The 17,266-nt window shown below is 39.0% G+C and overlaps 1 protein-coding gene across 1 annotated transcript in view; it reads right to left on the bottom strand.

Moving 5' to 3' along the window:
• Positions 1-17,266, bottom strand: part of GTF3C1 (general transcription factor IIIC subunit 1) — a 125,207-nt gene that overhangs the window by 95,416 nt on the left and 12,525 nt on the right. The window contains exon 2 of the mRNA XM_043976649.1: positions 10,250-10,459. Coding sequence (XP_043832584.1) covers positions 10,250-10,459 — 210 coding nt within the window. The remainder of the gene's footprint in view (positions 1-10,249; positions 10,460-17,266) is intronic.

Raw genomic sequence — 17,266 nt, 5'->3', positions numbered from 1 at the left:
ACAATTTATGATAAAAAAATGTAATGTAATGTTACCATGCCAAAAAAAATAAAGAATTCAGAGAAACACCAAAACTGTTTTTATGACCTGATCCAAAATGAGTTAGCAGAACCAGGAAAACAATATATATAATGAGTGTACAATGCAAATGTAAAGAACAAAATAATGGAATGATGTATAAGTATAATAACCAAGCTTGGCCCCAAAGAATACAGAGAATAGTTGGCAAAATGCATCTCTCTCTGTCTCTATCTCTGGTAAAGGTGAAAAATTATGGGTGTGGAATTTTATATAGATTGTTAGATTCAGTTAATATGTTAGTTAATTCTACTGAACAGCTACCCCATACCCTCCATTTTTTTTCCTTTTTTATTTTATTTTTTAAACAAGGAATGGCTCTCTGGGAGAGGGGAAATAAGAAAGAAATGAAGGTGGTAAAAACAAAAGAAATCAGAGGAGATGAAAAAATTAAAAAAAGAAGTGGCCTCAGGCCTCCATAACCCTGAAGCACCCAGTGAGTCGTCTCATTTCTTTTCTTTTTCTTTTTTGTTTTTTGCACTGCAATGAGGGTTAAATGACTTGCCCAGAGTAACACAGCTAGTAAGTGTCAAGTGTCTGAGGTCAGATTTGAACTCAGGTCCTCCTGAATTCAGGGCCAGTGCTTTATCCACTGCGCCACCTAGCTGCCCCTGAGTCTTCTCACGTCTAACACCTCACCTAGGACCTGGGTCACAAACACCAGATCAGGGCAGCTTGGTGGTGCAGTGGATAGAGCACCAGCCCTGGTCAGGAGGACCTGAGTTCAAATATGACCTCAGACACTTGATACTTACTAGCTGTGTGACCCTGGGCAAGTCACTTAACCCCAATTGCCTCACCAAAAAAACCCCAACAAAAACAACAAAAACCTCTAAAACAAACACCGGACCAGATCAAAGGCTAAACATATGCTGCACATTTGGGCTATATTCTGGGTATGTGTCATTTCTGGGATAAGGCAAAGAAACTGGCATTGGGTATGACTGCAGCCCAGGCCTTGGTGTTCTGATCACCAGGTATTTTCTGACCTGGACTCATTCTCCCTGTTGCTATTATCATTTGCCTCATGGTATACAGAAAGAGGTCAGGCTGATGCCTTTCCCCTGATACAGATGTTGTTCATCACACCAGGCAAGGTGGCAGCCTCAGGCAATGGGTACTTTCACTATCCTATGTTTGGCAAATTCCCATTTCATAATCCCCAGTAACAGGCTGTGGCACAGTAAAGACTGCTTTTCCACACTCCTATTTCCTGCTGTCTCATTTACACCCATCCAAATCTTCTTGTTCCCCAGTCCCTATCTTTCTTTGTCCTCCCCTTCTATTGTGCCCTCTGAACCCCTGCCTTACTGATTTTTATTATTATAGTCTATCCCCTCTAGCCTTCTACAGATGCCAAAATAACTTTTTTTTTTAAATTTTGCAGGGCAATGAGGGTTAAGTGACTTGCCCAGGGTCACATAGCTAGTGTCAAGTGTCTGAGGCTGCATTTGAACTCAGGTCCTCCTGACTTCAGGGCTGGTGCTCTATCTACTGTGCCACCTAGCTGCCCCTGTCCTCCCCTTCTATTATGCCTTCTGAACCCCTTCCTTACTGATTTTTATTATAATAGTCTATCCCCTCTAGCCTTCTACAGATGCCAAAATAACTTTTTTTTTTTTTTAATTTTGCAGGGCAATGAGGGTTAAGTGACTTGCCCAGGGTCACATAGCTAGTAAGTGTCAAGTGTCTGAGGCCGGATTTGAACTCAGGTCTTCCTGAATCCAGGGCCAGTGTTTTATTCACTGTGCCACCTAGCTGCCCCCTAAAAGAACTTTTTAAAACTTATATCTAAACATGACACCCCCCTGCTAAAAAAAAAATCCTCAATGGCTCTTACTTTGGCCTGCCATTTAAAGCCTTCTACAATCTATAATCTCCCAGACTTATCTCATATCACTCTTCTTCAGATACTCTATGATTCAGGCACATAAATAATGAACTATTATCTATTCCCCAAATGTAATATTCCACTTCTTATCTCTGTGCCTTTGCATATTTCAAGCTTGGCATGTACACCTTCTTCATTTCCATCTTGTAGAATTCTTAACGTCCTTCAAAGTTCAGCTGAGGTACCAGCTCTAATGTGAGGCTGGGACCTCTCCAGAGCTAGTGCCTCTCCTGCTTCCCTAAATATGCCTTGTATCTATTTTGTCTCTGCTTATAGTATGTGTTATTTCTCATGAAAGAATGGAAGCTCATCGAAGGTAAGGGCTGTTTTACTTTTGTCTTTGTATTCCCAGTGCCTGGTACCTTATAGGTACCTAAAAAATGCTTGTTGAAGCAAGGAGTTCTCTTCTACCACACATTGGGGCATAAAAACTTCCCAAAATCAGAAACACAAATACAAACCATCCTTAATTGACAATTATGTAATAAAATATGTTTAATAAAAGGACTTTTGATAGAAGAATGAAAAATTAACTGAAGACTAAATTACATAATCTTAAAGATCTAGCAGGTCAAAGAACAAATCATATAAATATAGTAGAAAATATTATCAAAGAAAATGACAACAATGAAACCACATACCAAAATTTAAGTAATACAACTAAAGCAGTCTCTAGGGGAAAATTTATACCTCTAAATGCTTTTAGCAACCAAAGAGAAAGACAGATCAATGAAATGAACACACACTTTAAAAAAACTAGAAAAGCAAAAAATAAAATAAACATCAAAGTAGAAACTAAAAATCAATGAAGAGATAAACAGAGTTAAAAAAAGAAAAAACAGTAATACTGAATGGATAAATAAAACCAGAAGCTATTTTTTGGGGGGGGAGAAAGCTAATAAATATAAAGCTTGACTAAAAATTTCTTGTTGACTTAACTGACTAAAAATCTTTCTTGGGACTTCCAGTTAAGATGACATCATGAAAATTGCAGAAAAGCCCAGTTTTCCCACAAAAAAATCCCACAAATGTATGAAAACGGTCCAATTAATAAAGAGATCTGAAAAGACTGAATAATTTCTTCCATTTAATAAAGAACTACACAAAAAGATGGCTTTATGAAAACATACTCCAGCACTAGGTCAGTAGAAGAGAAAGGGAGAGAGGTTATAGCCAGGAAAACCAAGGTCAACCCTGTTGGAAGCCATACCAGACTCTTGCAAACAAATCTGAAGCTAATCAGGGCTCTGAACAGGAGTGAGGCAAGCCAGTGTAAACTCCTACAATCAAACACCTGAATCTAAATCCTGGCCTGTCAGAAGAGAAATGGGGGCAGAGATCAACACACACAGAGGCAGGGTTTAGCCAGGTACTCCTTCAGTCACTGAGAGCAACCGCAGGAGACAAGGGACAGCTCAGTACCTGGCCACTATGGAGGGGCGGGCAGATCATTCAGGAAGCCTGTGATCTCTAACATTCCACTATGGATATCAGAACTATAAGCAGAGGAAGGAACCAACTCCCGAATTAGAATTATGCAAGGCTGAAAGAAACTACTGAAGGCCTACACATGAAATAGACCATCAGGACACTAAGACAGAGTCCACATGGGCATAAGCAGCAGTAGTGGCATCAACATATCAGAGGAAACTGGACCAAACAAGAATTCTCTAACTCATTCAAGTGTGCTGAGGGAATCTTGCTAGAACAAAAAAAAATCCCAAACCAAGAAATGAGGCTAAAACTATAAGTAACCAGAAGAAGATACCAAGCACAGTAAGGAAATACTATGGGATAAGAGAAGAGCAAGAGGTAAACCCTAAGACAGGAGAATAACAACCATGAGAAAAGTCTCATTAAATTAAAAAAAAAAAAAGCTTGGCCACAAAGACCATAGGAGTTGCTGGAAGAAATGAAGGAAGAAATGGAAAAACAAATTAAAAATGAAGTGGAAGTTCAAGAGGAAAGAAATTAATGGGAACAGCTTAAAATCAAAGGTGGAAAAACTTAATCACAAAATAGCTGTCCAAAAACCAGATATTCAAGAATTCCTGATGAAAAGACTAGAGTTGAGTAGAAACTCTGAATGTGAACCCAGAAAACAAGAGAAATATATACTTGGAAGGCGCTGAATGATGATGAAGTGCTTACCTTCCATTCCATTCCATTAAGTAATACAACTAAAGCAGTCTCTAGGGGAAAATTTATACCTCTAAATGCTTTTAGCAGCCAAAGAGAAAGACAGATCAATGAAATGAACACACACTTTAAAAAAACTAGAAAAGCAAAATATAAACATCAAAGTAGAAACTAAAAATCAAGGTAAGAGACAAGTGATTCATCTCTTTTTGAGGAAGACGGAGGTGCAATGGATTGAGTGTTGGGCCTGGAGTCAGGAAGACCTGAATTCAAATGCCACCTAAACACATTAGTTGTGTGACCTTGGGCAAGTAAGTCACTTAAGCCTCAGTTTCTTCAACTGTAAAATGGGGATAATAACAGCACCTACTTTCCAGGGTTGCACTGAGGATCAAATGAACTACTATTTGTAAAGCACTTAGTACAGTGCAGGGCACACAACAGGCTCTACATAAATGCTTACTCCCTCATTTCCTCCCTTTCTAGTCTGCAGGATCCTAATATCTTCAAGGGTCACAGAGTCAGATAAAAAAGACAAACATAGGGCCTAGACATGATTATGCTCTGTTTTGTTGATTTTTAAGGAGAGAAAGAGAGGGAAGGAGGAACATACAAGGGAAGAAATGAGGAAGGAGGAAAAGAAGGAACATATTAATTTTGGGGGGGGGGAATAATTGCATGACATAGATTTAATCTCTGCTGTCATATCTACTACTGAAGTTTTCCAGAGTCTTTTCAGTGAATCTATTCATTGATATCCAAGGCTTTTTCTTTTTTTAATAGAATTTTATTTTCCAAAATATATGTAAAAACAAAATTTTAACATCAATTTTAAAAATACTTTGTGTTCCAACTTCTCTTCCCCCCCTCCATTCGCCCCCCCCCCCAACTCAAGCAATTCAAAATAAGTTATACATGAGTAGTCATGGAAAAATTCCCATATTAGCTAGTTGTGAGAGAAAACAGTAAAAAAACCCAAAACTTCAGATTAAGGAATTGTCAAAGAGGAAAAAAAAAAATTTTTAATGTGTTTCCATCTGTTTTCAGATACTATCAGTTCTTTCTCTGCAGATGGGCTGCAATCTTCATAAGTCTTTCGGGGTTATATTGGATCATTGCCTTGCTGAAAATAACCACATGCTTCCCAGCAGATCATCCCCCACTATTTTTTTTTTTTTAGGCAATGGGGGTTAAGTGACTTGCCCATGGTCACACAGCTAGTAAGTGTCAAGTGTCTGAGGCCGGATTTGAACTCAGGTACTCCTGAATCCAGGGCCGGTGCTTTAACCACTGCGCCATCTAGCTGCCCCCATCCCCCACTATTGCTGTTATTTTGTATACAGTACATTTCACTCTGCTTCAGTTCATGTAGGTCTTTCCAGGTTTTTCTGATAGTATCCTGTTCATCATAACCTGTATATAGTACCTTAAGCTTGACAGAGAATTTTCTTCATAAAAGCCCAGCAAAGTAGGTACCATACATTTTGCCATTATAATCAATCACCGTAACTATTTCCCTCCATCTCACTCCCTTCCCATGACATTTACTCTCTCTTCTTTTTACCTATTCCTCCTCAGAATTGTTTTACTTCTGACTATCCTCTCCCTCGATCTGCACTCCCTTTTTTCACCCTTCCTTCCTTATCCTCTTCCCCTTCTATTTTCCTGCAGGGTTAAATAGATTGCTCCTCCCAATTGGGTATGAAAGCTATTACCTCCATGAGCCCACTCCAAGGAGATCAGTGTCCCTGAGCTAATTCTGTGTTCTAAATTTTTCTTCCTCCCTCCCTCCTCAACCCTCCCTATGAGATCAAGCAATTTAATATGTCACACTGCTGCAGTAATGCAGAACATCTTCATCTTCCTTGAAAGTGTTTTGCTTTTTACTGCTCTCTCCCCCAATCTGCCCTTTCCTCCTTCCCTTCTCCCCCCCTGCCCTCCCCCCCGCCCCCCTGTCTCAGGGCAAAAATATATTACTATACCTACTCCAGTATGTATGTTAGTCCTTCTTTGAGCTAATTCTAATGATATTAAGGTTCACTCACTCCCCAACTCCTTCCCCCTCCTTCTACTCTCCTCCATAAGCTTTTTTCTTGTTTCCTTCATGTGATCTACCTCTCCCCAGTCCATCTCTCCCCTTCTCCCTCCCCTAGTTTATTCCTCCTATACCTCAACCCTATTTTAATGATGTCATCATAGATTAGTTAGGTGGCACAGTGGACAAAGCACCAGCCCTGGACCCAGGAGGCCCCAAGCCCAAATCCAGTCCCAGACATAAGACACCCCACCCTGTCTGCCCTACAAAGAACAAAACATAAATGCTTTACAGATATCATCCCTTCATATTCAGTTCAGCCCTGCCTTCTGTGAATTTCTTACTGAGATAGTTCTTATGATTTCAAAGTATTATCTTCCCATGTAGAAATGTAAATGGTTTGATCTTTTAATATCCCTCATGAAGTCTTTTTCCAGTTTACCTTTTTATGCTTCTCCAGGGTCTTGTATTTGAAAGTCAAATTTTCTATTCAGTTCAGGTCTTTTCATCACAAATTCTTGAAAGACCTCTTTCTCACTGAAATCCCATTTTTGCCTCTGAAAGATAAGACTCAGTTTTGCTAGGTATGTGATTTTTTGGCTGAAGTCCCGGTTCCTTTGCCCTCTGGAATATCATATTCCATGACCTCTGGTCCTTTAATGTAGAAGTTGCTAGATCTTGCTTTATCCTTATTGGAGCTCCACAGTATTTGAATTCCTTTTTTCTAGCTGCTTGCAGTATTTTCTCCTTCACCTGGGAGTTCTGGAATTTGGCTATAATATTCCTGGAGGTTTTCCTTGTGGGATCTCTTTCAGGAGGTGATCGGTGGATTCTTTCAATTTCTATTTTAGCTTCTGCTTCTAGAATATCAGGGCAATTTTCCCTCACAATCTCTTGGAGGATGGTGTCTAAGCTTTTGTTTTGTTCATGGTTTTCAGGTAGTCCAATGATTTTCAAATTATCTCTCCTAGATTTATTTTCTAGGTCATCTGTTTTTCCAAGGAGATATTTCACATTGTCCTCTATTTTTTCATTCAATTGGATTTGCTTTACTGTGTCTTGGTTTCTCATAAGGTTACTAGCTTTCATTTGTTCAATCCTAATTCTTAGGCAGTTATTTTCATCAGTTTTTTAATCTCCTTTTCCATTTGGCTTTTCAAACTGTTGACTTTTTTCTCATGACTCTCCTGCATCGCTCTCATTTCCCTTTCCATTCTTCCCTCTTTTTCTCTACATCTTCTTACTATTTCTCCTACTTTCTCTTCAAAGTCCCTTTTGAGAGCTTCTATAGCCTGAGGCCAGTTCATATTTTTCTTGGAAGTTTTGGATGTTGGAGCTTTGACCCTGTTATTATCTTCTTCTTCTGAGGTTGTATTGTGGTCTACCTTACCTCCAAAGAAGTTTTCGACGGTCTTCTGCTTTATCTGCCTACCCATCCTGGCTTACTATTTCTTGCCTTTTAACTCCTTCTTAAAGTGTGGCACTGCTTCCAGGACACAATGTGTAAGCTACAGCATGGCCCAGGGGATGGCTGGACTTCTTCTCAGCCTGCCTGGCCTCATTTTCATTTGATTTTAGACTCTCCACTGGGGGGTGGGGCTGCTTCTCGGCTCCACTCCTGTTCTCAGCTTCAGAGGGTTCCAGGTGTTTTGCATTGAGGGGGGTGGGGGCAGATTTTAATCTCACCTGGCCTGTTCTCAGGTCCGGAGATAACCTCAGGCCTGGAGATAACCTCAGGCCCACGTACTAAGCAACCAACCAGCAAAGCTTTCTGTGGTGTGGTTCTCAGCTTCTGATGAAACTGCTCCCCTGCTCCCCCTCCCCCACCTGCGTCTCCTGCCGCTCAGGATTTCTTCCTGGTTGCCTGCTGGGGTGGGACAGTCGAATCCTTCTCCCCAGTCCACTGGTACCCTTGCACTTACCACCCTGGGCCAGACGTTCAGTCCAACAGCGCGCTTGGTTCCAGAAGACGCTGGTGCTGCAGCCGATTCAGAGGCACTGGGGCAAATTCCTCTGGCGGGTGTCTGGTGTGTTGGCCCAATTGTGGGGTTAGGCTTTATTCATGGTCCAGCACAGCCCCTGAAATCTATCTACAGCTGGAGAAAACTATCAGCCTGTATTTTTGTGTGTTCTTCTGCCCCAAGGGTTCTTTTATTGCCATTTTTGGGGTGATTGTATCAGGAGCCCTGTGGGCTTAATGTCTTTCCTCCACCATCTTGGCTCCGCCTCCAGAACATATTAATTTATATAAATGGGTTTTTAGAGAATAATATACAAACATGAAGAGTACATCCATTACTGACCACAACGCAATTAACAGAAATAAGGAGGGGCAGCTAGGTAGCACAGTGGATAAAGCACCAGCCCTGGATTCAGGAGGACCTGAGTTCAAATCCAGCCTCAAACACTTGACACTTACTAGCTGTGTGACCCGGGCAAGTCACTTAACCCTCGCTGCCCCACCAAAAAAAAAAAAAAAAAGAAATGAGCAGAACCAGGAGAATTATTTATATAATTAGCATGATACAAGAAAAGAAAACAATATTAATGAAACATTTATACTGGGGAAAAAAAAACAAGGAAGAAAGCAGAAGTTTTGAAGGAGCTTTGATAAGCAGGATAAGGTAGGTTTTGTCCTGTTAAAAAATTTTTTTATGCACACATACACACATGTGTGTATGTAATGTTTGTGTGTCTGTGTGTGTATATATATATGTACACACACATACACACACATCTAATATATACACAGACAGATTATTGTTAATGGATAAACTATATGGAATATAATTCCTACTTTCTCTTATATGGAAATATGTCCATTATTTTCTAGTTCATAATAAGAAAAAGGCAGGGGGGACAGTCTTTCTTGATACTCCTAGTTGTTAGTGCTCTTTCCATTTTCAAATTAATTTGGATTTATTTATCTGGACATGCTGTATTCTCTTCTTTGTGGATACACTGTTCTCCCTTTTCACCCTCCTGGGGCTGTTTCATTTTTGCTTCTGTATTTCACACGCCTAGGATGATACCTTGTACAAAGTACTTAATAAATATTTGCTAAATTAAAAACAATTTTTTTCTTTGTTTTTTGGTTACATTTTAAGTTTTGAATTGTCTCCTTCCCTCTTTTCCCAGTCTGCACTGGCGAAGGTGACCATTTGATGCAGATTCATAAGTATATATAAAACCATACTATGTGTATTTCTATTTATCAGTTCTTTCTCTGGAGGTAGATAGCATCTTCATTCACAGGTCCTTTATTGCTGATTTGAGTACTTATAGTACTCAGAATAACTTGGTTATTCACAGTTATTCTTTGAACAATATTGCTATTATTGTATACGATGTTCTGCTCACTTCACTTTTCATTATTTCATGCAAGTCTTCCCATGTTTTTCTAAAACCAACCAGCTTATTATTTCTTACAGCACAGTCGTATTCCATCAAATTATATCTTACAACTTGTTTAGCCATTCCCCACTTCTTTCCCCCCACAAAGAGAACTGCTTTAAAAGTCTTAGAACATATGGGTTCTTTTCCTTTTTCCCTGATCACCTTGCTGAGTCAAAGGGTATATACAGTTTATAACTCTTTGGGTATAATTCCACATTGCTCTCCAAAACAGTTGAATGAGTTCCACCAACAGTGTATAAATGTCCCAATTTTTCCACATCCCCTCCAACATTTGCATTTTCCTCTTCTGTCATTTTAGTCAATTTGGTAGGTGTGAGATGATATCTCAAAGTTGTTTGAATTTGTATTTCTCTAATCCATAATGATTTAGAGCATTTTTATGACTATATATAGGTTTGCCTGTTCATATCCTTTGATCATTTATCAATTGGGGAATGACTTATATTCTTATAAATTTGACAAAGTTCTCTATATATTTGAGATATGACACCTTTATTTGAGAAACTGTCTAAATGTTTTATAAATTGACCTATTAAAAAAAACCGAGCCAGTAGTAAATTATTGGCCAACTAGATACCTGGTTTAAGAATCTACCTTTTTACTGTGGAAATATATTCACATTGTCAAGACTTCCAAATAACAAAAATAAGCAAACCCCCCAGAACTCAAAGACAGTATAGACAGCTTACCTCTCATAAGCTTCAACTACTGTACAAAGAGGCTGCAAAGATTCTGTCCTAATCTGATCAGTAACATCTATCCTCTTATCAAAATATTGACATGAGCCCTGTATGCCATCCTTATTGTCCAAGATCATATGGATGGGGTAAACATCTTCCAAAGGGACCGGGTCTCTCCTTGACTCCAGGATTCCAGTTTCAAAGTCAATTTCTTCATACCTAAAATGAAAACACAAATAATAAACCACATTGATCTGCAGAAAATGAACTCTCTCTATTTTCTACTGATTCTCTAAAGGAGAACAAGTAGATCAATCAATCAACAAGCATCTGTTATGTACTAAATGCTAGGGAATACAATGATAGTATTCTCAAGTAATTTACATTCTAACAATGGAGACAACATTCACCTATATAACTACATACAAAATAAATGTGAAGTCATTTAAGAAAACAAGACACTAACAAGTGGAGGGATCATAAAGGCTTTTCTGTAGAAGATGCTTGAGTTCAATGTGGAAGGAAGTAAGGGGAACAAGGCAAAGGTGAAAGAGTATCTATACCCCGGGAATGGGAAATGGCTAATATGGAATAGATATGGAGGACAGAGCGTAATGTGTGAGGAACAGGGAAGGTCAGTTTGGCTAGACTTTACAGAGTAGCAATAGCATTAGTACATCATGAGGCTGGAAACATAGGTCAGCACTGAGGAGTTGAGAAGGGGAATGATTTGGTCATGACATGACTGTGACCACATTCAGAAAAATCACTTTGGCACCTATGTGGAAGACTGTGGTGGGGAGAGGTTTAAGGTAGGGAAACAGTCTAGACAAGAGGGCCTATTCTAAGGTGCTGGCTACGTGAATAACAGGAAGAGGATGAATGGAAAGTATGTAGTGGAAGCAGAAATAACAACTGATTGGATACATGTGGTAAGGGGTTAAAGAGAACACTGAGGTGAACCTGAGAGTTAGGAAAGTTAATGGTGCCCTAGGCAGAAAGAGAGAAATAGGAAAATTTGAATGAGGGATGGATTTGGGGCAGAAGATACTATGTTATATTCTGGATATGTTTAGTTCGAGATGTCTCTGAGATGTGCAGTTAGGAGCATTCAATAGGCAATTCGTAAAGTGGAGCTCAGAAGAGACTCGGCTGCACGTTAAGATCTTAGGAGACATTTGAATAAAGAAAATAAAGTTTGATTACTCAATTTTCCATGTCGTCATAGGTACAGATCATTTTCAAAGGCAAGGCTACTCCAGCAGAAACCACTTCTCTACCCTAGAAATTGGCACAGTGATTTACATAAACTGGGTGCTTAATGAATGCCTTTTCAATTTAGTTGAATCATGTACTCCATCTTCAACTCACTAGGGCTATCTAGAGTACAATAATTTTCATCTGCCTTCAAAGTTTCTCCCTTAGACCTGATCACCTTGGTTCATATTAGTACTTTTGGGCCAAGCTATCTCCTTCCTCTTGTCTCCCCCAAACCGTGTGCTCCCTCGATTTCCCTCACAGTATTTCATCTACCAGGTTCCAATCTCCTTCAAAACTGTCTCAGTTTTGCTTGTAACTCTCACTATACTATCATCTTTTCACATCACTTTGACTGGCATCTCTATGCTAAGAAGCAGCATAGCATGCTAGAGAGTTGTACTGCAAGTCCCAAGATCCAAGTCGAAGTCCCTGTTTTATTAGTTTATAGTTTAGTGCCTGTGTGACAATGGACAAATCACTTCTTTTATCTGAGCCATTGCTTCCTCAGATAGAGATGAATATTTGTGTTACCTACTCCACCAGTGTCATAAGGAAAGCACTCTGTAAACCTTAAAGGATTATATAACCATTAGCTATTTTGCTAATGTTTTCCAGTCTACAAAGGAAAGTCAGTAACTAAGGTGTGTATTCATTTCCCCCCAGACATTTCTTACAGTTCTCTCCTTTGGCACCCTCATCTTGAAATCATTAAGTACTAAGGTATAAACTGATATAATTTTGAGAAATTTGATTCCTCCCCTCCCCCATAAAGTCTTTGTACCTGTCCTCTACAAAAAGATATGGGCACATAAGCTGAAATTGTCGCTCTGGTGTTCAATTTGCTTATGTTTAAAAGAGCAACATAAGGGACAGTAGCCAAATATCACATGAAATTATGTTTCTAGTTCCTATAAGGATATGGTGAAACTAACTCTGACAAGCCTTTATATGCTTCTCCAAGAATACTCTGTGAGTTCTCTTCCATTTATCTTCAGTTTTTTAAATGGTTTTATCCAAAGCAAAAATGTCAATATACAAGTGGTTGAATTTTTTTGGTGGTGTTTCAGTTTATCAACTGAATCACTGTACAGGTATCTCATTTTTAGAGTACTAATACTGAATTAATGTTTGCAGACAATCTAAAAACTGTCAAAAGCAGATAAGGTTACAAGACTATTATACATTCTTATCTGTGTCATGGGTTTCCATTGCTCAATGGCCAACATTCTGCAAAAAGAAACTGAATTTAGCTAGGTTTGCTTCTCACATAGTTCTCAAAAAGTCAGCAATGATCTTTAAACAACCAAAAAAATCTACAGTAGCTAAGTAGTGCAGTGCATAGAATGTGAGAACTGGAGAGAGGAAGACTGAAGTTCAAATCCTGCCTCCAATAACTACTAGTTGTGTAATTCTGGACAAATGATTTTACCTCTCTCAGCCTTGGTTTCTTCATCTGTAAAACAGGGATCATAATAGTACCTTTCTCACAATCAAATGAAATAATACGGAAAGTGTTTTGCAAGCCTTAGAGCATTATATAAATGATAATAATTATTATTAAATCTTACAGTACTTTAATCTTTTGCAACCTGTTCTATTTGACACTGTTGGCCGCCCTCTCCTCCCAGATATCATCTCTTCCATGGGTTTTGATGACAACAGTATTTCCTAGTTGACTCTTATGCTATCTCTTTTGCTGGCTTATCATCCATATTATATCCCCTAACTCTGAGTATTCCCCAAGATTTTGTCCGAGGTCCCCCCCCCCAACTAGGGGTTCCTAACCTTTTCTGTGTCACTCACCCCAGTCTGGTGCCCCTCCTCAGAATGTTTGTAAATGCATATAACAAAACATTGAGGATAACAAAGGAAGTAAAAAAAAAATTTTTTTTAATTCATGGACTCCAGTCTAAAGATCCATGCTCTATACTTTCTTGATGATCTTGTCAACTCCTATGGGTTTAATTATGGTCTCTACGTGGATGACTGAGAAAGATCTTTATCTATGTAGAGAGATACATCCCTATTCTTTCTCCTGGCTCCAGTTCCACATGGCCAACTGCCTACTGGATTGCCATTCTACAGACACCTCAAACTCAACACTTAGAAAACTGAATGAACTCAATCTTTTCCCCCAAACCTCCCAACCTCCAAGAATCCCTTGGCTTCTGACAATTATTGGCCGTGCAATTTGGGGTGAGTCAAAAGCTCTGTGAGGTTCTGATTCCTCACTTGTAAGATGGGGGTAATAATGCTTCTGATATTATTATATTTCACCTAGCTATTATTTAAAATGCTTTATATGGGGGGCAGCTAGGTGGTGCAGTGGATAAAGCACTGGCCCTGGATTCAGGAGGACCTGAGTTCAAATCTGACCTCAGACATTTGACACTTACTAGCTGTGTGACCCTGGGCGAGTCACTTAACTCCCACTGCTCTGAAAAAACCAAACAAAAACAAAAACAAATAAAATGCTTTATATGCCTCAAAGCATTTTATATGTCAGCTGCTATTATCATTGTTATTTTGCTTATTTCCTTTCCATTTTCTTCTCCTCTGAGGATCTTTGATTGCTCTCCTTTACTCTGTGTGTGTGTGTGTGTGTGTGTGTGTGTGTGTTTGTTTTGTTTTTGGTGAGGCAATCTGGGTTAAGTGACTTGCCCAGGGTCACACAGCTAGTAAGTGTCAAGTGTCTGAGGCCACATTTGAATTCAGGTCCTCCTGACTCCAGGGCCAGTGCTCTATCCACTGTGCCACCTAGCTGTCCTACTATTTATTTTTAATTTGGAATGTTATCTATGTATTTGGGTGGGGATTCAGGAGTTGATCTTATAACCTCTCTGCTCTCATGCCAGAGCTTCATTCACCACATTTCCTGAATTCAAGATCTACAGGCATGAGGCTTCTATGTTGTCTTGGTGGTGAGGTGATGCTGGGCCCTCAAACACTATGTTACTGAAGTACTGGCTCTGGCAGGATATTCTAAGCTGGAAAAATTTCAAGTACTGGATTGACCCAATAATAAGACTTTTTTCTATTATTAAAATATTATTTTATTCTAATTGGATTTGTGTGGGAGAGGGTATAAATTTGTGGGGGGGGCAGGGCAATAAGGGTTAAGTGACTTGCCCAGGGTCACACAGCTAATAAGTATCAAGTGTCTGAGGCCAAATTTGAACTCAGGTCCTCCTGAATCCAGGGCCGGTGCTTTATCCATTGTGCCACCTAGCTACCACCTTTTTTCTATTATTAAGCAATCAACAAGTATTTATTAGGTGCATACTATTTGCCAGGCACTGTGCTAAGTACTAGAGATGCAAGTGCAAAAAATGAAATAACCCCTAGTTGAAAGAAATTTATATTCTAGTGAATAAGCCCATATGTGTATACACTTTATGCTAATATATATGTTTGCTCTGTATACAGATGTGCACATACACACACTCACAGCGAAGTGGACAAATATAAACATATATAAAGTACTTATATACAAAGTAGTTTGGGAATAAGGGCACTTGTAGTTGCGGGTTCGTGGAGAAGATGGTCAAATTCAAACCCAGGCTTCCCTGACTCCAAGAATAATACCATGCATATAGCTATACTTACATTCCAAAATAACGAATCCTGATTAAAATACCTTGAAGAGAAATTACCAGAGTGTGGAGAAAATTAATTTCTACAACGACCCAAGAAATGAAGCTGGACCTAGCACAAAACATCAAATTGAGCTAGACACACTTTAAGGGAGATGAAGGAGAATTTGGCATTGTTAAAAGAAAAATATGTCTTTTGTAATGAGAGAACTGTGATTGTTAAGAAGAGAGCAAGACAGACTGATAGCAAAAAATCAATAGCAGAGAAAGTGGTGGAAAATGTGACTAAAGGAAGGGAATCAATGGCAACAAAAGTCTCAGACTGTAAAGCTAAACTGGGGTAGATGGGGTAAATGGGGTAGAAAGTGCAACAAAACATGATGAAAAGATAACTAAACTGGAAAAGTTTTGGAACTTTTTTAAGTAAAAGTGACAGAATCAAACAGTCTAAGAATAAGTAGGTTACATGAAAAATATGGAACCCACTCAAGATTATTTTCCCAAACTAGCAAGATCTAAGGATTTATCACATGCTCAGATTCAGAATAACAAAATCCCAGAGTGGGAAGGGCCAAGAAGCCATCTATGAACGGATCAGATAATTCGCACCCGTTAAAAATCCCCTACATGACATGCCAGACAAGTAATCCTACTAACACTTCCTTAAAGAAATCTAGTGACTGAAAACCACCATCTCCCCCCGGCAGCCCATTCCACTTTTGGAAAATTCTAAGTGTGGGAAGCCTTTCCTTAACCTTTATGTGTAAATATTTTTTAAATTACAGGGTTAAGTCAAATACTCTAGAAATGGGAGTTGGTTCTGTGAGTGTATGTCAGAGTGTTTGAATGTGTTGACAGATATTCAAACTTGGATCCTGAGGATTGTGGGTGGCTGTCAGAACCAAAGTTGGGATCTGACTAACATCAGGAGTTAGAGAAATTATTTCAGTTAAATTAGGTTGCAAGTTAAAAAGGATTAAAAGAATTGCACACGGCAACTATATAATCATTAAGGAATCACTGACAGTTAAACAATATCAAAGCAACTCTATGAGGACCTAATAATGGTATAGGAACTAAAAAATTTAAGTTTACTGAATTACAAAACAGACAAACACACTAATGGTGGGAGAACTCAACATTCCACTTTCAGTAAATATAAGCTGAACCATAGATATAAAATCTTAAAGTTTTAGAACTGAATTTGTCAACAGACAATCACATCATGAGACTTCTGTGAAAACCAGGTTTATGACGAAAGAAATAAACATGCATGTGGAACCCAAAGAATTCACAGTCCCTATAGAAGTTAGCATATTTAACAAAAGGAGGAGAAAACACACATTTCCACTGAAAGGGGCATGGCACAGGAGGGAGAAAGGTGTAGTAAAGGTGGGAAAAGAACAAAACCCCTCCGGAAGGGGAGGAGCATGGCTACAGCAAAAGCCACAATCTTTTTCTTTGGGAACCCCTAGACTACGAAGACAGGAAGATCCATTTATGTTCAAAGGAACCCACTACACAAGAATTTTCCCAGGTTGGCACATACTGGCCGGTACCTGTCTTGCTTCTCAAGGGCACATAGGAAATCCAGCTTTGGGTACAAATTATGTCAGCTGAAGGGGGACCCTCTCTATCCAAGTTGGAGCCTCCTGAATGATGGAAAATAGGTCAACTCAAAAGGGCAAGTTCAGGAGACTGCTTAACAAATAGATCCCCAGGGGGCAGCACCGGCCCTGGATTCAGAAAGACCTGAGTTCAAATCCAGACTCAGACACTTGACACTAGCTCTGTGACCCTGGGCAAGTCACTTAACCCTCATTGCCCTGCTCCCTCCAAAACTCAACCAAACAAACAAATAGATTCTGAAAGAATTAGATTTTAATAAATATATGGAAAGAACTCAGCTGATTAGAAAATTTACTTTTTATTCAAATGGAATTTTTACAAAACCTGATCATACTCTAGGGCATACAGAACATAAATAAAGAAAAGCAGAAATTTTATTTTTATAGACCATAGAGCAATTAGAATAATAATTGGTAAAGGAAATATGATGGCAAAATGTAGAACTAAACTGAAAATAAATTTAAAAATTTGCTTAAGAATGACTAGGTCAAAGAAATTTAAGGAAACAATATGAATTATATTGAAAAGAATGATTATACCAGAA

This window comes from Dromiciops gliroides, chromosome 1 (assembly GCF_019393635.1).
Source record: "Dromiciops gliroides isolate mDroGli1 chromosome 1, mDroGli1.pri, whole genome shotgun sequence".
NCBI lineage: Eukaryota > Metazoa > Chordata > Mammalia > Microbiotheria > Microbiotheriidae > Dromiciops > Dromiciops gliroides.
The sequence above is the reverse complement of the archived record's forward strand: the minus strand, read 5'-3'. Positions and strand labels throughout refer to the sequence as shown.